Below are 27,837 nucleotides of genomic sequence, written 5' to 3'. Positions count from 1 at the left end.
ATGGAACTATATTTTTGAAAACTTTAGCATTTAAAGTATTTTTCTCATTTTTAGAAAGAAAATAAATGGGATGGAATACTTTCCTCCTTTAGTTAGCTTAAATATTGCTGAAAGTAAAAAGATGGTAAAATATATAAATTTCATTTAAGAAATTAATATTTTTCCTCAATTAACGTTGAGTTTTGTAGAATAAAAGAGCATGAGCAAAATCATTAAGTTATACACTAAAAGCTAACAATTAGATCTAGGAAATGGCAGTAGCCACTGAAGTTTTGTTTTTTTAATTCCTTCTAATGAATAGTTGTTGGGTTTTTTTTCTTATTCAAGAAAAATAGGGAACTTATAGAACCTTTGTGGTGGGAATGGAAATTGTGAAGTAGTGATTTTCATTTGTAGGGCATTACTTTGAACTTAGTTCAACAGAAGTCCTAAGCAATCTTCTGTGAACTTTTGTTTTTACAAAAATGTCACTGAAGCTGATTCTAATGATTCAACTTATACACTAACGTGTAAATATAATGAACTGAAGCCCAGGGAATTCAACCTTGTATTTTCAAAGTGTGTTGGTTTTACTTGGGAATGGCTTTTTACTGATAACAGATTACCCATCTTAAGTACACAGTCTATTGGGGTTGGAGCCTCAGCAAGGAAGGTGCCACTATCCAAGGTGATCTGACGAGGCACATGGAGCTAGTGGTAGAGTTCCTACCCTGAGGATAGCACAGAGTGCGAGAGTAGCAGACGTGACCACTGCAGGCCACGGAAGTCACTAGATAAGAGATAGATAGGGGCTTTCTCTAGTGCTCCCCTTCAACAAGAACTAGGAGAGACAGATGGCAGGGAAAGCTTTACCTTGTACCCTCTGTGCAATCTGCTGACTCAAGGACAGAATGTACTCCCAAAACAGAACTGTTTTCTCGTCTTCAGTAGACGCTTTCCTTGCCAAAGTGAAGGCACTGGTCGGATGCAGTTTCGGGCAGTGCACATTTCACAGAATGGCTGGCATGGCACTAAATGCTCAGAGAAGGAAGCAAGCACGGGATTACTGCCCCAGCCTGCTGTGTGGCTGATGAAGAGCAGCAGCCGCAGCGGAAGGAATAATTCTGTAATGATGTGATCAGTGGAAAATTAGGTTAATTAATCTGTCTTGTGATACTTAAGATAAATACATTTAAAATAAAGGTAAAATACAAAGGGTTGCAAACAGAGGGGATAATTGGTTCACTAGAGTGACGTGAGTATATACATCTTTAAGGTTCATCAGTAAAGGGTGCTGGGATATTGTAACAGAAAACTCATTTATAAAACATGTTACTTGAATCATAAGATATTAAAAGCTCTTACCCCTAATAATAAAAGAAAACCTCACGTAAAAACCTTACAGTCTTTACTCACATTTGGATGTACTGTAATTCATTAGGTAATTGAAGGAGTGTATAAATTAATGCACGCTATGCATTGTTCCATTAGTATGTGGCAATTTCTTTTCTGCATAAATGTTTTTAGCTGGAATATCTATAAGTGTTATTTTTTTTAAAGCTATTACAAAACAAAACAAAACAAAACAAAACAAAAAGAATCTGGGATTTAAAAAAACGCATTACAAATACTTCTGACAGATTCTAAAGCTAAAAAGTTCTATGAGGGGCCTTCAGAAGTATTTATGATAGTCTTAAATCTGATATCCCAAATATATACTTATACAGATGTATTTGTCCCATGAGGTTGAATATTTATTGTAAAGAAAAAGTAAACACGACCATTTTTACAGCCACTGTAAAAATTATTTACCCGAGGGAAGAAGCCTGTCATAATTTGTATATGTTTGCTTGGGCAGGCGGGTTGGGTGTGTCCATGAAATTTTGTTCCTAAAGTGATAATATGGACGACATTGTTCTAGAGGTACCAAGCTCCTCTTTGAGAGGACGGAGAAAATGTAGTTTGATTTAAAACTTGACTCATGTAAGGACAGGTATAATAATATATTTCATAATTTATAGGTGATAGTGATAGGATGTTGAAATACATTAAGTAAGATGAACAATAATCCATTATGTTATTAACTAGTGCTGATCATAGTACTCTTGTACCTGGCAGCTTCCTTTTTTAAACCAACATATATTTGCTAGATTAATGGTGCATAGTGTTACATTCATGTTATTCACTTTGACAGTATTTTATAATGATATTTTAGATTGTGATATCTTAGCTTCATATTTGTAAAGTATTGTTACGAAACAAGAAGCATTTCCTGTTTCATTTAAAAAAAAAATACAAAATGGTTTTGTTACCTTCTTCAAAGCTCTGTGTGAATGGAATAGCCACCATCCATCAAGTCACCTAAACAGTGATGCTGGCTGAAGGAAATACTTTCTTGAGTAGACTCATGATAGGAGAACTCAATCCCAACATTTTTTTCAGTGGATGCCTCAAGATATTTTGTTAGCCATTTGGCTCAATGGACTCAAAACAAAATTTTGAGTTGGTCAGATCTGATAGCTGTAGAGATTCTTTGGTATAGCTAATGTTTGACCAGGGCATTTTGAGCCTATTTGGTGCTGGACTGGGTCAAAAACACAGCAAGGTGAAACACCTTTTCTAGTGTAACAGGGCAGGAGGCGATGGCACTAGGATTTGAAACCCAGCCAGTCAAAAACTAAAGTCTGACCTCTAAACTAAACCACAGTATTGTTTTGCCATTGGTTACCCATGAGGAGATAGGGCGGCTTACCACAGTCATACTGCTAGTTGGTTCAGAGATGTTATTCTTACTCACACATGAGCTCTGAGTCCAGTGCTCCGTTTTCCACTGCATGAAGATTTGATATAAATTGAAAACTGTAATTCAACCCAAGTTTGTCTTTAGATTTATTAGAACTATATATGGTGCCAGGTGGGTAATGGAACTAGCTGGAGGAACACTTTGTAAAGTATATGATTGTCTAACCACTATGCTGTATACCTGAAACCAATACAAAATAACAATGAATGCAAACTGCAATTGAAAGAAAAGAATTACTTTCAAAATAATCATTTAATATGATTTATAATCAGTAGAATATTCTTAAAATAAGATATCCATTGGTCAAGTGTGGATCTAGGTGGTCCTGCCTAGAGTAAGAGAAATAGCAGTAGGATTTCTGGAGGGATTTTTTCACATTTGGCAAGTTTGTAGCAGTTGCTTTGTTCTTTTTAAAAATCTGTTTTTACATAATATAAGAATAGTACATGCTTGTTAGAAAATTTTCAAATAATTTAGAAAGGTATAAAATACCCATCCATCCCCTTCTCCCATACCCCATGTGGCATGGTTGGCATATATTTTACTGTGCAGACAGACATGTTGTAATTTTTGCTTTTCTGAGAGGTAATAGCATTAATTTAATAAGTCAGAATGTTAAAGTAAAATGGTAGGCAAGAATTTTACTGATACCAGCTTATGTATTCTGCAGGGTTTTTGTTTGTTTTGTTTTGTTGTTTGTTTTTATCATTTATTAGACTAGATGCCGGGTGCACGAATTCGTGCACAGGTGGGATCCCTCGGCTTGCCCGGCAATCAGGGCCGATCTGGGCTGGCTAACCAGGGGGAGGTTGGCTGTGGGAGTGTACTGACCACCAGGAACCAGCTCCTGCGTTGAGCATTTGCCCCCTGGTGGTCAGTGCACGTAATAGCTACCGGCCAGTCATCCCGTCGTCCTGCCTTAACAATCGCTTAGGCTTTTATATATATAGATGGTATAAGTTTCATAGGTATGGTAATAGTGATTTTAATGCAACTTTCCTAAAACTGAATTGAAAGATTATTTTAGGATTATTTAGTATTAAATAATCATTTCTATTTATTAAAACATTGATATGTCAGACCATGACATCTCAGTAAAAGTTGTGGTACTTTTTGACCAAGTGTGCAAGGGAAAGTGTTCCACAGTGACAGCTATGAACAAGTTATTGGGTTTTTAGTTCTGTTCCAAGAAATAAAACCTTATCAATGTATTCCATGTTCACGTCAAAGAGTTGCATATTGTAATTCATTCCGGATGATCCACCCAGTTTTTTCCCAAGCCCTGGTGAGCACTTTTCTCTTTGAAGGAGTCTAAAGCATTCCTTAGTAGGTGTTTGTTTTCTGGTGGAACACTTAAAAACATCATGGGAGAGGAGGGTTCCTTAAAGTGCATATTGTCTATTCCTAATTTACTTCCCTAAATTTATTGGAAGCTAATTTATGTCTGTGCTATACCTCTCAAAATAGCCATAGAAGTTCCAGAATTATTCCCAGGTATGTCCATGACCCACTTGGAGCACATACTAATCTATAATGGCCTTAAGGCGCTGCTGATTTCCCCAGGGATATTAATTGAATGATATTGGTTCTCAAACTTTATGAAAATGAGCAACTTTTAGATAGACAGACAGATAATAAAGGATTTTTAGTGTTTATGAACTGATAGACTATGTGAAGAAATTCAGTAATGCTCTTGAATAAATTATATTTTATTAATTGCAACTATATCTGCTTACATTAGACAGTAGTTCTGTATGTGTAAGACATTCTATTTATTCAGTCTACTCTTAATTCAGTGGAGACTATTTCGTGTTTAGCATTGCTATATAGGAATCTTAGCAATGTCTGAAGTATGTCAAATAATTTTTCAAATATTTGGTAGTTCCAATCATACACTTCTATTGTTAAAAATTAATATTCCTCCCCAAATTTGAATAAAGGAGGTATCTTTAAAAGAACAGCATTTTCTAGGAGAAATTCTAATCATGTGAAACCCCTAGAGAAAATGGGTTCCTTGGCCAAAGAAGTCTGTAATTTCTCTTTTGAGTTTTGCATTGTATATTAATGTAGTAGAGGTCTTGAGAAGTCAAGAACCAGCCAACCTTTCCCTACATCATTGACCATAGAGAACACTCCCCAACACCCTCTTTCCTGTGATACCTAACAAAATTGCACAAACACGCTGTGGGAAATAATGTATCTGAGAGTTCACTCATCCAAGCACAGCTTTCCTTTCATGGAAAAGTATTGGTGTGAATATAATCAGCATTAAAAAGATAGGTTCGTTATGTCAGTGCACATATCCAAAATGGATATTTTGACTGACTGTGTTCATTCACTATAACTACTATGGCATGCATGTTTTCTTTTATCTACTTTGCTTTAATTTCTCAGTGCAACTAAGTTTATGTTTAGAATACTCATTGTAAGAAGGGTTATTCTGGAAGTAATATTTTCTGCCTAGTCAGTACTTATTTCCATAATGAAACAAGGCAAAAGGTGCAGTGTTGAAAGATCTTAATTTTTGAGTGAAACCTACTTAATAAAATAGTCATTCTTTTTTTCCAAATCATGGTGTAAAAGCAGCTGCAGTCAGCCCACTGCTCGTGGTTATGCTCTGATTTACAGGGGAAGGAGGAGGTTGTACTATTTTAAATGCATAATAGAGCATTCGTTTCGTCATCTGGAAGCAGAGATGGAAGCAGCTCAGGGGAAATGAGGGACATCAATGTTGCTCCTGTGGAAGGGAAGCTTTGGAGCATGCTGTCAGGCAGCAGTGCACAGCGAAGAAAATACCTGTTAGGAATGCATGTCTTCAGGTGGCTTTTGCTTTCAAGAATGGTAGACAAGTCAAATGAGAACCAGATAAAAGCCTGAGAAAAAGATGCTCAGAAGGATACTGAAGTTATTCTTTATGCTTCACTGCCCTTTACCTCTCTTGGTACCTTCCAGAGAAATCAGTATAGCTGTATTTTTAGCTTGCTGTTTCCAGCATCAATGTGACAACATGATTCTGTCTTTATATCAGTAAGCAGCTTCTATGTTTTCCTATTTTCTGCTAGCTACAATTTACAAAGGATGTCACAGCTCTGGTAAGAAATGCACAGAAGCCATTTCCTTGCTTTTTAAGTCATGTTTGGTAGAGATTTTTAATAAGCCAATTGATTAAAACTGTAAGTTTGCTTAGAGAAATCCCTCCATAGTGTTAATCTTACTAATTTGCAGAATGTGTTTGTGATAATTGTTTTCTTTATTTTTAATTGTGCTTTTTTTGTATCCTGTGCATAACTGGTTTTAGAACATGATATTTATCTGCATCTGTATTTTTTAAGTATCCCACCCTCTCTCTTTCCTTAGTCCTTTGCTGTGATGTTTGTGGCTGCGCTTGAGCTTTGCAAGCTATCTAATGCAAAGGCAGGATGTGATGATAGCCTTGAATGCAGCTTGTTTTGATTAGAGGAGGATATGTAATATGATACCACACCTAGCTGTCTCAGATGCTAAACAGTCCTGAGTTGCATTGGTTAGCTCTGTTTTGTAGACTCTGTGTTTAATTTCAGTTTTTCTTAAGTTTTAAAAAATATTGCTAGGTAATTTTACATATAGTTGATAAAAAATAATTTGAGCTGCATGCCTGCCTGTTAGTAGTAGAGAAACGTCTCCTCATAACAAGAGACCAAATAAATTTGTACAATATAATTTTGCATGAACTTAAAATAAGAATTATGTATAGAAAAGTGAATTACCTTTATTTTCACATTTTTATGCCTTTAATATATGTGCTTACTTTCTTAAACATGCCTATTCTTCTCATTTTAAATATTAAAATATTTAGCATGGCTGTTGAAAGACCTGATTTATCAAAATGGATTATTTTGGGGGACTCAGTAATCATTAATCAAGATACCTAATTTATGAGAGCAGTAGTGCTTAAAATGGAAATGTGTTTGGTTAAGATTTTTAATATTTTCACCTCTATTCTGGCAAAAGATCAGAATCTTCTTTTGCTGAGATTTATTAGGCAGCCATTTAACCTGTCGACTGCTGAAAAATCATGAAACTTGAATGGGGAAAATTTTGGAAGCAATCTGGCTGTATCTGATTGGTGGGGGGAAATTTTTGGTGTGTTTCTAATCCTTTGAGAAAATAGGCAATTGTCGTTTTTATTTGTTGCACATTCTACAGTTTATTTGATTTCTGAGAGACCAGCCCTTTTCTAAATTTGTGGTGCACCCTTAATGTTGTGTTTGCATGCATGCTTGAGTGAATGCCACTCAGGAACAAGGTAGGGCACCATAAAATAAAGTAGTGCATTGCCACAATGGGAATTATTGTTCTTTTTATGAATTTTTTAATGACACTTTCCTCTCATTTCCATGTAGGCATATTCTCAAGATGCCTACCTGAAAGGCAATGAAGCCTACAGTGGCAATGCCCGCAATATCCCCGAACCTCCACCAGTCTGCTATCCCTGGCTGCCATCTGCCCCTTCAGCCATGGCAGCGCCAGCTGAAGTATCTCCTCCAGACTCCTCATCCAGCAAACAGCAGACCAGTACCCCAGTACTGACCCAACCTGGCAGGGCCTATAGAATGGAAATACAAGTGCCTCCATCACCAACAGACGTTGCAAAGTCAAACACAGCGGTGTGTGTTTGCAATGAGAGTGTGAGGACTGTCATTGTACCTTCTGAGAAGGTTGTAGATTTGTTACCTAATAGAAACAACCATACAGTTCCTTCACACAGAACTGAAGAGGTGAGGTATGGCATAAGTGAGCAGCCCTCTTTAAAAACAGTGTCAAGAACCACATCACCATCATCATCCATTCCCACTGCCCACCTAATTCATCAGACTTCAGGCTCCAGATCGTTGGAACCTTCTGGAATTTTACTCAAGTCTGGCAATTACAGTGGACATTCAGAAGGAATCTCAAGCAAGAGATCTCAAGCTTTGGATTCTCCTTCTGTATCTGTTAATCATTATTCTCCAAATTCCCATCAGCACATAGACTGGAAAAACTATAAAACTTACAAAGAGTATATTGATAACAGACGATTGCACATGGGTTGTCGGACAATTCAAGAAAGATTAGATAGTTTAAGGGCAGCATCTCAGAGCACAGCAGATTATAACCAGGTGGTACCGAACCGCACGACTTTGCAGGTACGACGCCGCAGCGCCTCTCATGACCGAGTGCCCCAGTCTGTTCAGATCCGACAACGCAGTGTATCCCAGGAGAGGCTGGAGGACTCCGTGCTAATGAAGTATTGTCCACGCAGCGCGTCGCAGGGGGCACTGACAGCCCCACCTGTTAGTTTTAGTAATCATAGGACTCGTTCATGGGATTATATCGAAGGACAGGGTGAAACCTTGGAAAACGTCACTTCTGAAAGTCAAATGCCGGATTCAAATGGAGAAAGAAAACAGACATATAAATGGAGTGGATTTACGGAGCAGGACGATAGACGAGGCATTTACGAAAGACCTAGGCAGCAAGAAATCCACAAATCTTTCCGAGGTTCCAATTTTACCGTGGCTCCGAGTGTTGTTAATTCTGATATTAGGCGAACGAGTGGCAGAGGAGTGGGATCTGTGTCTCAGTTGATAAAAATTCCACCAGATCTGAAAACAGTGCAGTCAAACAGAAGTTTTCAAACCACTTGTGGAATGTCACTGCCTCAAGGTATTTCACAAAACAGGTCACCTCTTGTCAAAGTCAGAAGTAATTCTCTGAAAGCACCTTCGATGCAGGTCACAAAACCATCATTTAACCAGAATTCATTTGTTTCTATCAAAGACCAAAGACCAGTAAATCACTTGCATCAAAACAGTCTGTTGAATCCGCAGACGCGGTTAAGATCTGAAAGTGTCCCCGGTCAGCAGGTGGAGCCTGGGAAAGCCCCCTGTCTGTCTGGAGCGTCTAAGTCTGCCCCTCAGGTGAATGAGAACTCCGGCACTTCAGAAGGAGAATTACTTGTCACTCAAAGGAGCCAAGATGTACATTTACAAGCGGCTGAAATTCAGCAGTCAGATACTTTAGATAATAAAGAAACTGTCATCCTAAGAGAAAAACCTCCTTCTGGTCGCCAAACACCGCAGCCTTTAAGGCATCAGTCTTACATCTTGGCAGTAAATGACCACGAGGCCGCATCCGACACTACCTGCTGGCTGCCTAACGACGCGCGCCGAGAGGTCCATATAAAAAGGATTGAGGAAAGGAAGGCCTCTAGCACCAGTCCGCCTGCTGACTCCTTGGCCTCCATCCCATTCATAGGTGAGCTCATTTATAGTCATTGGCTGTATGTCCAATATTTAACACATCTTTTTAGCAAAGTATTTCTAGTTTGACAGGCACAGAAACTTTACACTGTGGATTTAAAACATTTCTTCTGAATTTTCCAAGTTGTGCTTAAAACCAGAGCCATAAGTGTTTACCCTCTTTCTCCTTTTATTTTGTTTTTAGACTTTACATATTCAGTCCCCTTTTTAAGTTCTTGTTTAATTGAAACAAATTCCCACTTTCTGGGGCCAAGGGACTCAGCCAACCAAATTGTACCTAACTGATGATTTATCTGAATCGAAAGCTAGGTAGAACAGTTTTGATAATCAGTAATCAATCGTCCTTATAGACCAGGGGTGTGGAACATCAGGCCTGTGGGCCATATAAGGCCTGAGAAATCATTTGGTTGGCCCTGCCAAGACATTAGGGGTGAGTTAATTAAATGTTTGACCAAATATAGCAGGCTAATTTTTAAAAATATATTTTTATTGATTGCAGAAAGAAAGGGACATAGAGAGAGAGATAGAAACATCAGTGATGACAGAGAATCATTGATCAGCTGCCTCCTGCAAATCCCCTGCTGGGGATCGAGCCTGCAACCCGGGCATGTGGCCTGACCGGGAATCAAACTGTGACCTCCTGGTTCATAGGTCGACACTCAACCACTGAGCTACATCAGCCGGGCTAGCAGGCTAATTTTTAAGTTGATAATTTTGTATGGCTCAAGAATGATTTTGTAAATATTCAGATGACCCTTGGCAGAAAGAATAAAAGGTTCCCCACCCCTTATATAAACAATGCTATTTACTTTCTAAAGTGTGTGTAAATTAACTTAAGCTGAAAGAAGAGACCTCTTCATTGTCAAATTGCTGTCTTAGAATAACTCTTGGAATTACCTAAATGACAAGCATGTGCCCCAATTTAGAACGCCTGTCACATGTACCAAGTCTTTAGTTGGCTCCCACACACCTCAGGTATATTCTTCACAAAGCAGCCACTGTAATGTTTCCAAAATGTAAATCAGGTCATGCCACTCTAACTGGAACCCTCTGTTTACTTCTGTGTTACCCAAAATAGAATCTCAAATCCTACAGTGGCCTGCGAGGCATTCCTTGATCTGCCCCCCAACACGACTCCACCTCTGACTCCATGTCCTATTTTCTGTGCATTCATCCCATCTTCATCTCTGCCAGCTTTGCAGCTGGGAAGTGCCAAGCATGTTCTGCTTCAGGGTCCTGGCACTGCCTGACTTGCCCTCTCTCACTACATGGCTCTTTGACACTATCTTGTCAAAGCAGCCTACCTATAATAGGTACCCCACCCCCCACCCCCCACCCCCACACACAGAACCTGGCAGTTCTCTATCCTCTTAAGCTACTTATCTTCACATCACTTGTTTCCACTTGATACGTTTTGTAGTTTTTGTTTATTACATGTTTCTGAGCTAAAACATAAACTACATGAGAGCCAAAATTTTAGCTCATTTGTTCAGTTCTCTGTCCTTAACTAACTTCCCTAAAATCACACAATAAGTGCTAGAGACAGGGATTGAAGGCTTCTCAGATTCAGCCACATCACAGAGCACCATTAATATAGAATGCATTGTGAAGAGCGCCCCCTGAAGTTGTGTGATGCAGGGGCCTTGCTTTGAGGCCAAGACCCATACTGTTACTCTCTTCATAAGTTCATGAAGAGTTAGTTCTTCACAATTTGACAATATATTATGCTTCTCTTTGGGTAATATTTCAGTTTTTCTTCTCTAGATAAACTTTTTAAAGCTATTGAACTATTAAAATGCGAGGTGATATATCAGAATCAGCTTTTTAAAAAGTTCTGATTTAACTTATTTTTTATAAGTATGACATACTCAAGTTGAACACATTGTGGGGAGTCTTAACCTAAATTGTACTCATATTCATATATGTACCCTTAAGGCCAACCTCAAGAATAGTAGAACTTTACTGTAGGTGGAACCTTCTACATCATCTAGATAGTTCATAGACGGTAACTGAGGACTAATGATTGATTTACAATTTCTTAAAACATAAAAAGCACAACAAACTGTGGCTATATTTCATAGGCTTGGGAGATCTTATCAGAATACTGGCAACATAATTTCTTCCTACTTAATAAGAATAATTGAGATTATATTGGAATAATAAAAGTGTGCTAGTTATAGATGTTAATATTTCTTCCTATTTATGCTAAGTATAGAAATAAATAAAAAATTCAGTTATGTTATTAAAGAGAGAATGTTGGCTAACATAAAATAAAAATACATAGTTCTATATACATATATAGATTTAGGAAAATTATTAAAATAAATAATTTTCTTTATTACAAATGAAAATGCTCACTGATTAGATTTGATCAGATTCCACTTTAGGTACTTATTAGAGTCTCCTTCATAGTTCCTAGTGAATATCTTTTGTTTAATGACTCATGACTTTTAAAGTCCCCAGTACAGAAATGCTTATATAGTCCATTTATTTCCTGTGAGCCTCTTAGAACCTTAATATATAGCATATGATTACTATGGTGTATCAGTTTATAGCACCAGTGGAATAGGGTAGAATAAAGAACTGAACTAGGAACAGAATTTGTTTTACTGTGCTTGTATATGTGAATATTATCCATGGATAGAAGCATTCTTAAAAATTTTCTAGGCCCTGAGATTGAACAACACCAGTGCCTTCCAGGTTTTTATAGCATTTTCATGGTTTTTATAAAATTTAATGCTGTTTGAAATAAAATTGTGGGAAAGAAGTTAGTTTTAGAATTTATCTAATTTTTGGGGCATAATATCAAAAGTATATTTCTTTTGCATAATATACTTGCCTTCATACTGTGAAAATATTTTAACTCTTTGACTAACTAAAAATCTTTTATTGTAACTTCAATGTCCAAAAAAATACAGGGTGGGCAAAAGTAGGTTTATACTAATAATAAATGATACCATAATTAATAAATAATATTACAAGCATAAGCCCTGTGTCTCATGTACTTACAAGTGTGTAAGCTTCCTTTTGCCCCACCTGTATTTATAAGTCTGCTCCAGTAACTGTGTTAAGTATATAACTAACCAATCAATAAAAGAACTATCAGCATTTCATTAAATGTAAGTTCCAAAATTAACTATTGAACTCCCTTTATTATTGAGCTTTAAAGTTTTATTTGGCCCATAGGTGCTTCTCTTTTCAATTAGTTATTTTAAGAAATACATATTTTAGTGGTATAGATGCCGGCATTGAAATGGAACAGAGAGACTATTTGCAATTTCCCCAAGTGTTTTCCAGGAACACTAATTACATTTGGTTAAAGGAGGGGAAAATGACCAGTAATAAAATAATTGAGAAATGCTGGGCTTAAATAGTTAAACAAATTTTGCTCATCTTAACCATAAGACTCTCACAATCATTAATGTAGTATAGATTGTGAATTTTCTGGGTAGGATGTAATACAGTTTTTCTCAGAAGTATTTGACCATGAATTTTTTTATTTAGAGCAGGGGTGAGGAACCTTTTTTCTGCCAAGGACCATTTGGATATTCATAACATCATTCGCTTAATAGAATTCACTTAACATAAATGTATGTTGCTATGACAAAAACTCCTAGATTTATTGAATTTTGAGTCCTGCCTATGGTTGCCTTGGCAAGGCCAGGCCAAATGATTTCATGGGCCTTATATGGCCCGTGGGCCGGATGTTCCCCACTGCTGATTTAGAGTATCTCACTGTAATATACCATAAAACACACTTTGAGGTATGTTGGGCTATATTCTACACTATTTTGTCTAATATTTGAATTCAAAGGAAAAAATAAAGGTTTGCTTTTTGTACCATCACACTCCAGAATATCATATTCTGTGATTTTAATAATTATTTTTGTTATTTGAAAACATCATACACTAATGCAAAAAATAGCGACAATTAAATGCCTTGGCTTTATTCCCAAAATATCAGATAATAGAGCTAATTCTTTTATTTTATCTATAATAAGAGCTAATGATATGTCTACAGAAAGATTTTCCCACATTTTTACACATTTAACATCTAATTTTTCCCTGTCACAAAGATTTAGAAAAATTTAGAAAATAAACCATTTTACTTGTTTTTAAATTTGGAATATCAGTCACCTACAGTATTTTGTTTATCCCCACCCATTCACGTATATACTTTTTAAAGCTTCATGGTAAGTTTTAAAAATAAATTTCAACTTCATTTGCAAGTAAACACAAAACAGAATGAATAATGAGTTCATAATTTGACATTTAGTAGCAAGTATTAAGATGTATTCTACAATCTTTACTTTGTATATTTATAATACTCTTAACTATTAATGTGAAGAAAATATAGCTGTTTTAGTTATACCCAGAATTCACCTCAAATTTATTTCTCGTTTTGTTTTGTTTGTTTTTGTTTTTTTGCCTTATTTCTAATATCTTTGTTAGCCTAACTAAAATTGAATTAGATTGGTGTAGCCTTATTGGCACTGATATTTTCAACCAATTTAGAAGTTTTTAAAGCTTGTAAGTGACAGTGTTTACTCAGGTGAGCCTAGCTATCTGAAATTTGCCCACAAGAAATGGAAATGGGTGACTATCACCTTAAAGAGTTCTAGTCTTTAATGCCAACAATGCTATTGTAGGAGTACGTAGTGAGCACCCCTGACCTTCTTTTATACTAAATACATACTGAGTCTTTTTGCAAAACAAATCTATAAAGAGAAAAATTTTTATAATCTTTTTCACATATCAACTTTTCCCAAAATTGTGATTCCATTGGTTCTTTTATCTTGAAATTTTTTACTTTAATTTTTTTATTAAAGTTGACATACACTATTATGTTCATTTTAGGTGTACAATCCATGATTAGACATATAACTTACTAACTTATCAGCCCAATAAATTAGTGCCCAACTGACACCATAAATAGTTATTAGAGATTTTTGCTTTTATTATTTGAGTGATGATGTGAGCTAATTTTTAATATAATAATAAAAAACACATCTCAGAACTTCTGTAGTACTTTATAATCTACTAAGTATTTCATGCAACAATCTTTATGAAAACCTGGTAGGAAATTTAGGTCAGGAATAAATAACACTTTATGGATAAGGAGAATTAAGTATTTTGCTTAAGGTCTCTCAGCAGGTAACTGACAGAGTTGGTGGCCTGCTGGTTCCAGATTGCATATTCTTTTGACAATGCCCTAAAACTTTGTTAAATTTTAATCCTGTCTTTTTACTCTTTTAAATCTTAGCCTAAAAAATAATTCTGAATTTAATATTGACCAGTCTTAGCTCAGATTTTCCAAGCTTGAATTGGCATCTTTTCACTAAATAAATTTATTTGTTCTAAGATTGTTAAATAAACTGTTCATCACAGAATGAATTTAGCTGCTCATTTATCTTCCTTTTGATAGTAGCATTTGCTTTTATTTAAAAATATTTCAAATTTATCTGTAGCACACTTTATAGAACACTAAGCTTATTTATTTAGGGAAATAATTTTTTTATTTATTACATTTATAAAAACTATGGAATTATTTCTCTAAAGTAGCTTTTCTGGATTTTCAGCTATTTCTTTAATGTTGAAAATAGATCCAATAGTAACTACACTCTTAGCACCATCTGTCTGTTTTTAAAATAGATCCAAACCACAAAAGCCCCCTAACAAATCCCTTGTTTAGAAAAACATAGAAGGATTTTATATTGTTACATAAAATAAACAAATAATTTTACCCCCTTAGTGGATTTATTATTGTCAGCCTCTTGAACTAGAATTGAACCTTCTAATAATCCTAGTCTGATGTCTTTATTTTATAGGTAATGAATCTAATACCCAGAAAAATTAAGTGGCTTCACGAAGTCAAACCAGGCAGGATCTAAGCCTCTTGATTTCCTGCTCAATTTTCCCTATTCCCAGTAGCTTTCTTATTTTATGTATGAAAATCATTCTATAGATTGGTTGGTAAAATTGGTGCATTTAGTTCTTTTTAAGTAAATGTTGGGTTTCTTGAAATAAATAATTGCAGTTATTTGTCAGCTGGCAAGCTGGGTCAGTTTTCATACACACATGCCTCCTCACATACACACAAACCCATGGAATCTTAAGTTACCTCCTCTGATCTATGGGACTGCAGAAATTCAGCAGTGATTATAACCTCTCATCTGTGACAAACCTAAAAGCCATACTTGCACTTGACCCTTTTTCAGCTTAGAGCACTGGCTGTGTGGATATGGTGCATCCTACCTTGTGGATGAGCTGCTAGACCCAGTGCTGACCATGCATTGCACACATTCCTGCTTTTGTTCTTGTTTCGTCACCTGCCTTTCAAATCCCTGCTATAACAGCAGGTCCTCTTACAACTCCTTTCCCTAATTTATTTCACTACCAACTGCCATATGGTCATGTTAAGTATGAATAAAATATTCAAAATTCTCCCCACTTCCTAACCTTTTAAAAGTCATCTATCTAGTAGAAAGATACAAATCCCCAAATGGCTTTCAAAAAGCCAAATGTTAATTTAAATGTGTGTTTATTACGCTGGCTATTAAAGATGCACGGTCTTAATTAAAAAGCTGGATTCCAGTTATGATGATGAGTTGAATTATTGTTATAAAAAATGAGGATATTTGATCTAGGTGATAGAACCCCCTTACCAGTTTATGTAACTTAACAGGACTTACTGCTTCAAGAGCTCTATAATTAGTGTATTTGAATCTGCAGAGGTCTGTCCCTTGATCAAAGATTAGAAGCACATGTTAATACATTAGTGGCTTATTTTTACATTCTTGCCTAAAACTTTTTAAAAATTTATGTGAGAGAGACACAGACTTCCATTGAGAGAGAAACATCAATTGATTGTCCTCCTATATGTGCCCTGACCAGGATCGAACCCACACTAGGTATGTGCCCTGACCCGGTATCAAACCCGAAACCTTTTTCCCAGGTACCGGACAGCAGGACAATGTTACAACCAACTGAGCAACCCAGCCAGGCAGCCCCAAAACTTTTCTTACCTGATGTTCACTAATTGGTGTTAATGGGGTTAAGTAAAATTTGCCTAGGGCAGGGGTGGGCAACCTTTTTGTGAGTGCGTGCCAAAGCCAGCAAAATCTCTGACTCAAAATTCTTCTGTGTCCCAACCCTCATTTTTTGAGAACATGTTACGCCTACTTGATATCTCTTAAGGTGTACATATGTGAAGAACCTTGAAGAAATAATAAAATTCATTCGAGCAACAAAAACAGAGTATATGATGATGAAAAATACATTTATTTTTTAATGTATACGTGTACACTGATAGTCTGACAGAAAACTTTATGACTCCATTTGATATTATCAGTGGGACTTTTGCTGCTGCATCACTGATGACAGAGATTTTATATCAGGTTTATATTTCGTGACTTTCAGAGATATGCACGAGCTACTACTTTCATCCGTCAGGCTACTCCTATTACGAGACTTAACAAAATTCATCACTGAGAACAAAGATTCACAAGCGTATGTGGATGAAACCAAAACACTGGTCAGATCTAGGAAGGCAGGGAGAGTTAAGGCAGAGGCATAGAAATTGCTCTTCCCCTCTCTCGTCAATCCATGTCTATGGTCTTTAAGATAACTTGTTATGTAAAATTATTTATTTATCTAAGATGCACCTACACTGAATTTATCTGAAAAATAAAAAAGTCGATATTAAGAAAAAAATTGTAAATGGAAGATTATAAGAGAGGGTTTCGCGTGCTAGCAAAAGTTACTGGCGTGCCATGTTTGGCACACGTGCCAGGGGTTGCCCACCCCTGGCCTAGGGAGTTCATTTTTTTTAGGATAACTTTATTTCATTGAGTTTAAATTTAAATTAGATTGAAAAAACCTATAGTATTGCCAAAGAGTAATAAGTTATTTGTAAAGAAAGAGCTTCTATTTGCCCATTGAAAAGATAATTCCACCTTATATAATTCATGTTCTAATCTCCTTTAATATATAGTCAGAACACAAATAAGAAAGGATAGTTAGCCCATTGAATTTCTTTTTAAGACAATTTGCATTAGTAATTAGTAGTATTTATTCTCCTTTCCCAAAAGGACAAAGAAAAATCTCAGATTTTTAAAAACTTGTTTTGCTTTAGATATACATTGACTTTTGGTCATTTGCAATGGATGTCCTTTCTTGTAGGACTTGGAAAAGAAACAGTTTATTCAATCCATATTTTTGGTTAAAAAAACAAAACATATATTTTTTCTTGATATTTTGGAAAAATGTGCGTACTTTTACATTAGTTGCCATTTCTTCCAATTTAAATAAATTTACTCCTCTCCATGTGATATATAGTTTACTCCATCGTTGAATATTATAGTATTAACATTTCTTAAATAGTTATGATATAATTTGGGGAACAGTAGGATAGGATCACCTCTTTCTAGCAGAAGTGAAATAAAAAGCAAAATTATGTCAAGGAACCAGTTATTCTACCACAGTTTCTGCCAAAAATTCTGATAATTTCACTAAGTTGTATAAAATTATTTTCAACTATAATTATAAAGTACAAACTACAACGATGATGTGTTCTTCTGGAGTAATTATGTGACCTGTGAGAAAAATTCCTCCTAACCTAGCTCATTTTAGAAAGGGCGATTTTTGCTCTCTGCTCTAACCTGCAACATTAGACATTGGGTGTTGTTATGCTTGTTTATGAAAGGGAGCTAGAAACACATTGTATTCTACTTTTGTATTGGTCAGAATTCTCTTGGTTACAGATGATAGGAACTTATTTCAAATTAGCTCAATGCTGAAAGGAATGTCCGCTCACAATGAAGAAGTTCTGGGATAGACCTGGATCTGGATACTCAAATGATTTGACATCAAGTTTGGGTCTTTTTTGTCAGTTTTGGTATCTTTAGTCTCAGTACCTTTTCGCCACATGGTGAAAGAGATGGCCAGTGGCAACTCACAATTTATGAATTTTTACAGTTCTTATTTTCTGAAAAAGGGAAGAGAGAGACCATAATTTTCTCAGTGTCCATAAAACAAATCTAAGATGAAGATACTGTAATTAGTCCTGACTGGATCATATTCTCACCCCACGGCCAATCACTGTGGACTCAGGGGGATAGGGTCCTAGAATGGGTTGGGCCTAGGTGTTATGCCCACACACAGGAAGGTGAGCCACTCTATTGAATCCACTGAACCTCAAAGGTAGAGATCGAAAGCCAGCTAAACAACATATATTCTCTGTGGTCATCTTGCAGAATATGAAGAGGAACTATTAGAATAAGAACACCATGAAGTGAAATATTTGCCAGTTTATTAGATGAAAAACAGCAATGTTATCACTGTTTTACTTTATTGGTTATTTTATTAGTAGTCCAATTTTCACAAGTTTTTTCTCACATTTTTATTAGGCTTTTGTATTTCTTTCATGAATTGTCTTTTCATGTGCTTTCTCTTTTTTTTTCTTCCTTTTTTTTAAAAAAATTACTTATTGTTTAAAGTCTTACATGTAGTATTACATATGACTCCCTTTCCCCATTGACCTCTCCCCGACCACCTCCACCCCCGAGAACATGCCCTCAGCCTCCCCAGTGTCTGTGTCCATTGGTTATCTGTATATGCATGCATGCAAGTCCTTTGGTTGATCTCTTACCCCCGTCCTCCCCTGCCTTCCCTCTGAAGTTTGACAGTCTGTTCGATGCTTCTCTGTCTCTGGATCTATTTTTGTTCATCAGTTTATTTTGTTCATTATATTCCACAAATGAGTGCTTTCTCTTTTTCAGTTGTGATTTTAGTGGTTCTTATTTATAAGAGCTCTCAATGTATATCAGAGCTTCTACTCTTTTTTCTTGCTTTGTAGCTTGAAAAATAACTCTTAATAGTTCTACTTAACAACTATACATCAAGTTTCACAGTATGCTTCCTTGATTTTGTACATGTCTACCTTTTTCTTGATTTGTGAAATCTTTTAGATGTTCTAGAATATCACTTGATAAGAAATAAAGTAGTAGAAGTTTCTTATTCAGATATGAATAATTAATTTAAATAGAATAACTTATAGTAGTCTCCATTTGGGAAAATCCAGATTGAATTATGGAATATATATTATCTGTGAGAATTTGTTATTCTGCCTTTGGGAAACTCTGGGTTCCATCTACATATACAAATCAAGGAACAAAACTATACAAACATATGTAATATTCCATGTGATTTGAGGATAGATTTGCCTAAACATGATTTCTGCCTTTAGAAATATAATACCCAAGGAATTCTAGTGACTATTTATGATTGTCCAAAATGTATTTTAAAGTAAGTAAACCAAGTTGTAGAATAATGCATATAATATCATCCCTTTTTAACAAACCAAACAATCAGCAAAATAAATACAACCAAAACTTATTCGATCCCCAAACTATATGTTTATATATGTATATAAATATGGAAATCACTTAAACACTGGTTATATATGATGATAAAGAGATAGGTAGAAGAGATCAGTAACTTTTTTATCTAATCCTGTTCGGATTTTCTTTACCTGTTGCAACAATGTTATATTTTTACAATTGGAAAATCTATACTAATAAAAGGGTAATATGCAAATTAACTGTCACTCCACAACAAAAATGGTGGTGCCCATAGCCACAAAGATGGCGGTGCCGGCCTGAGCCACAGAGCCAGCCGGAGTGGGCAGGACACTTGGCTTCCTTAGCAAGCCCCGGCCGGCTGCTGAGGGCCAGCCTCTGGGCAGCGGCCACGGAGCCAGCTTTGAGCGGGCAGGAGGCGGCTCCGGCCTGGAGCGAAGGCGGGAGGAGGCAGCCAGAGCAAAGGCCCGGGTCCCGGGTCCTGGGTACTGGAGGGAAGCCGGTGCCAGCAGCCAGGGGAAGGAAGGCCTATTCTTGCACGAATCTTTGTGTTTCGGGCCTCTAGTATTTAATAAGAAATTTTAAAGAAAAAAAATTACCACTAAAGTAGAAAACAAAGGCTAATTAGCATATACACACTCATTAAAAATTTAAATCTAGTTAAGACTATAATGACAGCTACCCCATGATCTTTAATGTCCATTTACAAAAGCAAGCTATTGGTCATTTTTGGCAATGTGCTTCCTGAATATATTGTCATGCCAGCAAACATCTCAAACTAACTGAATCTTTCTTGGATCACAAAACTATTCATTTGATTTTCTGCCAAGCAAAATAGGGGGAAATGCATGCTTTATACTTTAAGACAAAATGCATGCTATTTTCATCTGACAGAATATTTAAGTTTATTAAAAATTTAGAAATTTGTCAAAAATAAGAAAATCTGACAGCATACTGGCTTTGAATATATTTGTATATGAAAATAAAAATTTTTTTGTTTTCCCTTTGGTCAACTAAAGGTCTGTTTTCTTAAACATTGGAAAATGAGATAAGCCTGAATTTTTCTTGTTTTTATATAATTCACACATTGGTGAATTAATAAAACAATAGAAAGATTTTCATATTTTTACAGGAACAAAGATTGGATTTATTCATATAAGTTATAAATTTAAGGTAATATAATTTTGTGTATTTTAATGTATATTTAGGTGGGTTTTTTTCTCTTTAATATAGTAGTACTTACAGTTATTCTAAAGAATGCAAATAGTACTGGGCGTGTAAGGCAGTGTTCTAGTCTCCCCCTACACCTCTTTCGTTAACACTTCCTAGAACAGGTGCGTGTCTATTCTTCCAGTCCTTTTTGCACTCAATTACTTGAAGCAGAGATTATGTCATATCCAGTGTGTTTTAAAAAAACAACCATGTAGTAAGTCAAAAGATATTGCATGCATAGCTCCAGGGAAGTCCAGAGTCATAATTAAAGTTGCTTTTGAAATTTTGTTTAATGCTTAATCCATGCACCATTTGAATTTCACTCCATGATATTTGATTTTACATAAATAAATCTCAAAATGTTTTAAAATACTTTGCAAGGTATAAAATCAGTTCTCTTAAGAATTTTCCCTAGCATCTTGTAGACATTCTTTGACACATCTGGTAACCACATATTCTCAGAAGGATGGTTGCTCTGCTTTGAGAAACATTGTTTTATAAGAGCATCATCTGTTTTTTAAAAATGCCTTTCTAAATATTTTCTATGTATGGATTTATGTAATAAATATTTTCTGAGCCTCTCCAGTGAATGTTTTTACTGCAGAAATCTCTCCAAGCAATTAATACTGTGTAAGCCAGATAATTCCTTCATATCAATACTCATGAATTCATGTCAGAATTGTAGACCAGAAGGTTCCATAGACCAAACTTACACATATGCATCATTTGAAAAAAAAACACACAAAACAGTTAATTGTAGTGATTTAAATACTAATGATAGCTTTAACGAATACTCAACCTTTAGTAAAATTAAAGTTTTGTCCGTAATGAATTATTTTAAAACCCTCAGTTATCTCCTTGCTTTTGGAAAAGAATGATTATATTCTCATTGTCATGGTCTTAGTATTAAATTGATTCATAGAGAAATTTTCAAAATGTTTTCTGGTGCTAGGTTGTAAAGAGCTGCTTTTAAAGGAAATTGTAAAATCAAAAAATAAGTTTATGATAGTCTGAATTTGCTGATTTTTTTAGCCGTAAAATGGAAATGTTAGAATCAAAACATTATTGTTTTGGTTATAATGTTGATCATTAAGATAACGCAGTCTTAGGATTTGGTTAAAATTAAAATACTTGAACTTTTAAATCACAGAATCAAAACCTCATTTCATCATTATATCCTTTAAATGGTTTTATTATGGCCTGGCTGGTGTGGCTCAACCTCTGAACCAGGAGGTCATGGTTCAGTTCCCAGTCAGGGCACAGGCCTGTGTTGCTGGCTCAATCCCCAGGAGGGGGCAAGCAGAAGGCAGCCAATCAGTGATTCTTTCTCATCATTGATGTTTCTCTTTCTCTCTCTCCCTCTCCCTTCCTCTCTGAAATCAATAAAAAATATATTTAAAATAAATAAAAAATAAAGGGTTTTATTATGATTTTTCTAAGGGTTGGTGCATTTATTTTATGAACTAAAGTTTTTGCATCCTATTAAATTACATTCTCTTGACCTAAAATATTAGAAATTCAATGACTGAAATTTCCACAAGAGTGAGGATTTTGACCAGAACTATTGTTCGCCAATTTGGAAAACAAATATAATTTACTAGAGGCCCAGCGCACAGTTAAATCGTGCGTGGTTAGGGTCCCTGGGCCCAGCTGCAATCAGGGCCATGTCTGCCCCCAGCATCGCTCCTCCACCTCCGTGGCCCTGCCCCGTGAACCTCCACGCGCACAGCCCCCACCCTGCGAGGCTCCTTGGCCTCAGCCGCCCGAGCCCCGCGACACTCCTCCGCCGCCCCACGAAGCTCCACGCCAACAGCCCCCACCCCCGCGAGGCTCCTCAGCCTCACTACTTGCCCACGCCCTGCGATGCCCTTCCACCTCCGCAGCCCCGCGAAGCTCCACTCACAGCCCCTGCCCCGCCACGCTTCACGCTGGCCGCCCCCGCCCCATGACGCTCCTCCACCTCAGTCACCGCAGGAAGCTCCATGCTCATAGCACCCCGCCCCGCAAGGCTCCTAAGCCCCCACGGCCCTGCCGCACCGCACCGTGAAAGCCGGCCTGGTCCTTTGGTCATTTGGGCCCACAGCTCCCTCCTCCCGCCACCACACCCACAGCTCCCACTCTCAGCGCCCTAGCCTGCTGTGTGGTCACCTGGCGCGCGCGCTCTCTCTCTCTCTCTCTCTCTCTCTCTCTCTCTCTCTCTCTCTCTCTCTATATATATATATATATATATATATATATATATATATATATATATATATAAATAGGATACTTCTAGAGCAGGAACTCTGGTATCAGATTGTCTAAGTTCAAGTTCCATCCCTATGGCTTGGTAACTTTATACAAATAACCTATCTATCTTGGTTTTTAAAAATAGTACTTATTTCTGTAGAACAATCTGTAAAATAGATCATAGAATGTCATTAGAATTGAAGTAATATATGTAAAGTATTTAGAATGGTGCTGGTACCTAGTAAGCACTATTAATGTGTTATTGTTATTATGCGTGTATGTGCATTCACATATACATTTCTGCCCATGATGGGCTTTTGAGAAGCTTAAAATTTATAACACCTAAAATATTTATATTTTTATAAGGGTACAAGGGAGCAAATGGAGATTTCTCCTGAGTGAGGGCCTACATCCCTTTTCTGATTTTCACTGAAGTGCCAAATTAATTAGCAGTGGCTGTCTCAGTCAGTTTGGGCTGCTATAACAAAAATGCCAGAAGGGCATGGCTCAAATAACAGAAATTTATTTATCACAGTTTTGGAGGTTGGGAAGTCCAAATGAAGGCGCCAGCAGATTTGGTGTCGGTTGAGGACCCCGATTCCTGGTTCATAGGCGTGTCCTCTTACGGTAGAAGGAGCAAGGGAGCTTTCTGGGGGTCTCTTTTATAAGGTCACTAATCTCATTCATGGAAGTGGAGCCTAATCACCTACTAGGCACCTCCTGAAGGCTCCACTTCCAAATATCATCACATTAGGGGTTAGGTTTAACTGTATGAAATTGGCAGGAAGGGGTACAAATTCCATCCATAGCACTGACCTTGATGATGCATACCTTTTCTGGCAGTTATATACTGTGCTTCCTCATTTTTCTACAAAAATTGAAGCTACACTTGAGCGTAGTGGTGGGGAGAAGGTACAATTTTAGGAATTAATACTTTGAAGCCTCAGCCAATCACCTTGCTTAGCTGCCTGAAATGATAACGTGCAATGAATTTAAAATTTGGGGGAAAATGTAGGGTGGTGTATGATTGCTCTGCTTTAGTAGATTTAGGTTCTAAATACCTATAAACTTTGGTATCTTGTTATCAGTTAGTGAAGGTGCTGCTTGATTGATAGAAGAAGTAAAAGAAGCAACTCATTTCGTTTCTAATACTGTATTCTCAGAATTACTTGGAATTCTAGAATAATAACTATATTTTTAACAGGCCAAATATGTCATTTATTGGTACTCTATTGGTTGTATTAATGTCTTTATCTGGTTCTTTCAATAATGATAATTACTTGTTCTGTTACTGTTACTATTAATAACAATTAGGTCATTCAACATTTCGATTTTTATTTTATCTAATAGATGAACCAACTAGCCCTAGCATTGATCATGATATTGCGCATATCCCTGCTTCTGCTGTCATCTCAGCCTCTACCTCTCAAGCACCCTCTCTAGCAACAGTCCCTCCCAGCCTTACAACTTCAGCTCCTTTAATTCGACGTCAGCTCTCCCATGACCAGGGTATGTTTCAATGAGTGCTTATGTAAACCACCTTTCATTTTCCGTTTTCTGTTTAGAATACAATGACACACTGCCATCTTTTCACCAGTAAAAGAATCTACAAACTATTTGCAAATGTCTAAATGTTGGTTTTAATTCCAGAATCTGTTGGACCTTCCAGCCTAGATGGCCAGCCCAACTCAAAGACAGAAAGATCAAAATCATATGATGAGGGCCTAGATGATTACAGAGAAGATGCAAAATTGTAAGTCACACATTTTATTTTAAATACTTATTTATGGGTATTATTATTATTTTTGGGGGGGTATTATTATTTTAAATATTTATGAATGTTCAGCATGACTTTGATATATAAATATTGAATTTTAATGATGTATTTTATATTTTCTAACTTTATGACATTGAAAATGCAAATAAAACAAAAGTTGTTACTATATACTAATTTAATTTTTATATTAATATTTAAAAATCAGTAATCACCTGCCAGTCTAGGTCTGTAGTCACCCAGTTCTACTTTTACATGTAACTATGTTTTTTATTTCTTTTTTATACTTCTAGAGTATAAAACCACATACACAATTTACATATGCTTAATGTATGTGTGTGTTCTCATTATTTTTATGAAATGCTGTGTACATTGTTCTTGGAGAAAATTCAGTGCATATATTCTTAACTCATTTTTTCTCTGATTGTTTAATGTATGTAGTTCATTTAGCATGTGAGTATGGTTGGAAAAGGATTGTTACATGAAGGGGGGTATGTGCATGCTTTACTTTAATATCCACTGTCAGTTGCTCTCCATAAAGATTATACCAAATCACATTCCCACCAACAATGTACAGAATTCTCTGCTGTTCCCTTCCCCAACACAGCATGTTATTCAACTTTTGATTATTTTGTAACCCTAGTGGTATCATACTGTAATTATAATTTGAAAATTTTTATTATTAATTGAATATCATTTCAAGTATATTTAAGATATTTATATTTCTTTTCCTATGAACTGCTTTTTCATGTTTCCTACTCATTTTTCTATCTGACTTCTGGAGGCTCCTTATATAAAAGAAATAGTGGTTGAGGGCATGTATTGGGGGGTGGGAATGGGTGGGGAGAGGTCAATGGGGGGAAAAGAGACATAATACTTTTAACAATAAAGAAATTAAATCTATATATATAAACTAGAGGCCTGGTGCACAAAAATTTGTGCACTCGGGGGGGAAGGGTGTCCCTCAGCCCGGCCTGTGCCCTCTCGCAGTCTGGGACCCCTCGGGAGATAACGACCTGCTGGCTTAGGCCTGCTCCCGGGTGGCAGAGGGCAGGCCCAATCCCTAGGTGCAGCCCCTGGTCGGGCTCAGAGCAGGGCCGATTGGGGAGTTGGGGCGTAGCCCCCTGTCATGCACAGAGCAGGGCAGATTGGGAGGTTGTGATGCCACCCTCAGTCACGCTCAGGGTAGGGCCTATTGGGGGGTTGGGGCACCGCCCCCTGTCACACTCAAGGCAGGGTCGATGGGGAGGTTGCGGCGCCACCCCCTGTCATGCACAGAGCAGGGCCAATCGGGGTTGGGGCGCTGCCCCCTGTCACTCACAGAGCAGGCCCATCAGGGGGGTTGGGGCTCCGTACCCTGTTATTCACAGAGCAGGGCCCATCAGGGGGTTGGGGAGCTCCCCCCTGTCACGCACAGAGCAGGGCCCATCAGGGGGTTGGGGAGCTCCCCCTGTCATGCACAGAGCAGGGCCGATAGGGGAGTTGGGGCACCGCCCCCTTTCACACACAGAGCAGGGCGGATCAGGGGGTTGGGGTGCCACACCCTGTCACACTCAGGGCAGGGCCGATGGGGAGGTTATGGTTCTACCCCGTCACACACAGAGCAGGGCCCGTGGGGGGCGGTTGGGGCGCCGCCCTCTATCACCCACAGAGCAGGGCCGATCAGGGGGTTGGGGCGCTGCCACTATTACACTCAGGGTAGGGCCGATGGGAGGTTATGGCTCTACCCCGTCACGCACAGAGCAGGGCCTGTGGGGGGCGGTTGTCACGCTGATCCCGGTGCTGGGAGGCCTCGCTGCTCCACTGATCCTGGTGCTGGGAGGCATATTACCCTTTTACTATATAGGATAGAGGCCTGGTACACGGGTGGGGGCCAGCTGGTTTGCCCTGAAGGGTGTCCTGGATCAGGGTGGGAGTCCCCACTGGGGTTCCTGGCCAGCCTGGATGAGGGGATGATGGCTGTTTGCAGCTGGTCACACACCCTTCAGGGTGGGGGTCCCCACTGGGGTGCCTGGCCAGTCTGGGTGAGGGGCTGAGGGCTGTTTTCAGGCTGGCGAGTAACTGAAGCTCCCAGCTGCTCCTTTTTTTCTTTTTTTTTAAATTCTGGGCCAGCTTTAGTTCTGAAGCTTGGCTCCAGCTTTTAGGCCTCCGCTGCTGAAAGCAGGTATGTGGTTTGTTTGGGTTCTATAATTGAAACACTGTTTCAACTCTAGCTCTGAGATCCCGGCTGGCTGAAAGCAGGTTTCTGGGGTTTTGTTTAGCTTCTATATTTGTAACAATGTTTCAAACTGCAAGCTCAGAGGCCGGCAGCGGCAGGCAGGGAACGTTGGAGTCCTCCGTTACTGAAGCAAGCAAGCCTCATGTTAGCTTCAAGCTGCCTGGCTGCCGGCCGCCATCTTGGCTGGCAGTTAATTTGCATATCGCCCTGATTAGCTGATAGGAAGGGTAGTGGAGGTACGGCTAATTACCATGTTTCTCTTTTATTAGATAGGAAGCCTAAGCAACTGTTCGACCATTCGACCAGTAGCTATGAAGCGCACTGACCACCAGGGGGCAGATGCGCACCACACAGGCATGGAACACACTGATGAATCTCAGAGGGAAGGGGAGAAGGGGAAGGGCGGGAAGAGATTAACCAAAGATCTTATATGCATACTAGAGGCCTGGTTCACAGATTCATGCACTGGTGGAGTCCCTTGGCCTGGCTTGTGGGGATCGAGCCAAAACCGGCCCCATGCACAGATTCTTGCACTGGTGGGGTCCCTCGGCCTGGCCTGCGGGGATTGGGCCAAAACTGGCAGTCCGACATCCCCCGAGGGGTCCCAGATTGCAAGAGGGTGCAGGCCAGGCCAAGGGACCCCACCGGTGCATGAATCCATGCACCAGGCCTCTAGTAAATAAATAAAAGAAACTAGCTATTTTCTGAGATAAATGTTGCAAGTCTTTACTCAGTTCAATATTTTTCATTTTATTTTCTTAATTTTAACTGTGTAAAAAGGTTAAACTTTTTTTTTTTTGGCAGTCAAATTTAGGAATTTTTAAAATGGCTTTTGAATTTTGTGCCATACTGAAAAAGCCTTTCTCTCCTCTAGAATTGTAACAATATTCTTCAGTGTTTACTTCTCAAATTTGTTTTTCTTTTTTGTATATTTACAACTTGGATTCATCTGGAATTTATTTTATTCTAATTAATGAGATGAA

The 27,837-nt window shown here is 37.8% G+C and overlaps 1 protein-coding gene across 5 annotated transcripts in view; it reads left to right on the top strand.

Moving 5' to 3' along the window:
- The window catches only part of ARHGAP21 (Rho GTPase activating protein 21), a gene marked incomplete at its 5' end in the record, with an annotated part of 135,366 nt that overhangs the window by 83,478 nt on the left and 24,051 nt on the right, over positions 1-27,837 (top strand). For 3 of the 5 annotated variants that reach the window (XM_081104066.1, XM_081104065.1, XM_081104064.1), the window contains 4 exons: positions 5,845-5,874; positions 7,165-9,058; positions 24,213-24,371; positions 24,513-24,615. In XM_081104066.1, the coding sequence (XP_080960192.1) occupies positions 5,845-5,874; positions 7,165-9,058; positions 24,213-24,371; positions 24,513-24,615 (2,186 nt within the window). The remainder of the gene's footprint in view (positions 1-5,844; positions 5,875-7,164; positions 9,059-24,212; positions 24,372-24,512; positions 24,616-27,837) is intronic. The other 2 variants (XM_081104068.1, XM_081104067.1) reach the window with 1 other exon arrangement.

The sequence above is a fragment of the Myotis nattereri genome (assembly GCF_964212035.1).
Source record: "Myotis nattereri genome assembly, chromosome: 1".
NCBI classification, from domain to species: Eukaryota; Metazoa; Chordata; class Mammalia; order Chiroptera; family Vespertilionidae; genus Myotis; species Myotis nattereri.
The sequence above is the reverse complement of the archived record's forward strand: the minus strand, read 5'-3'. Positions and strand labels throughout refer to the sequence as shown.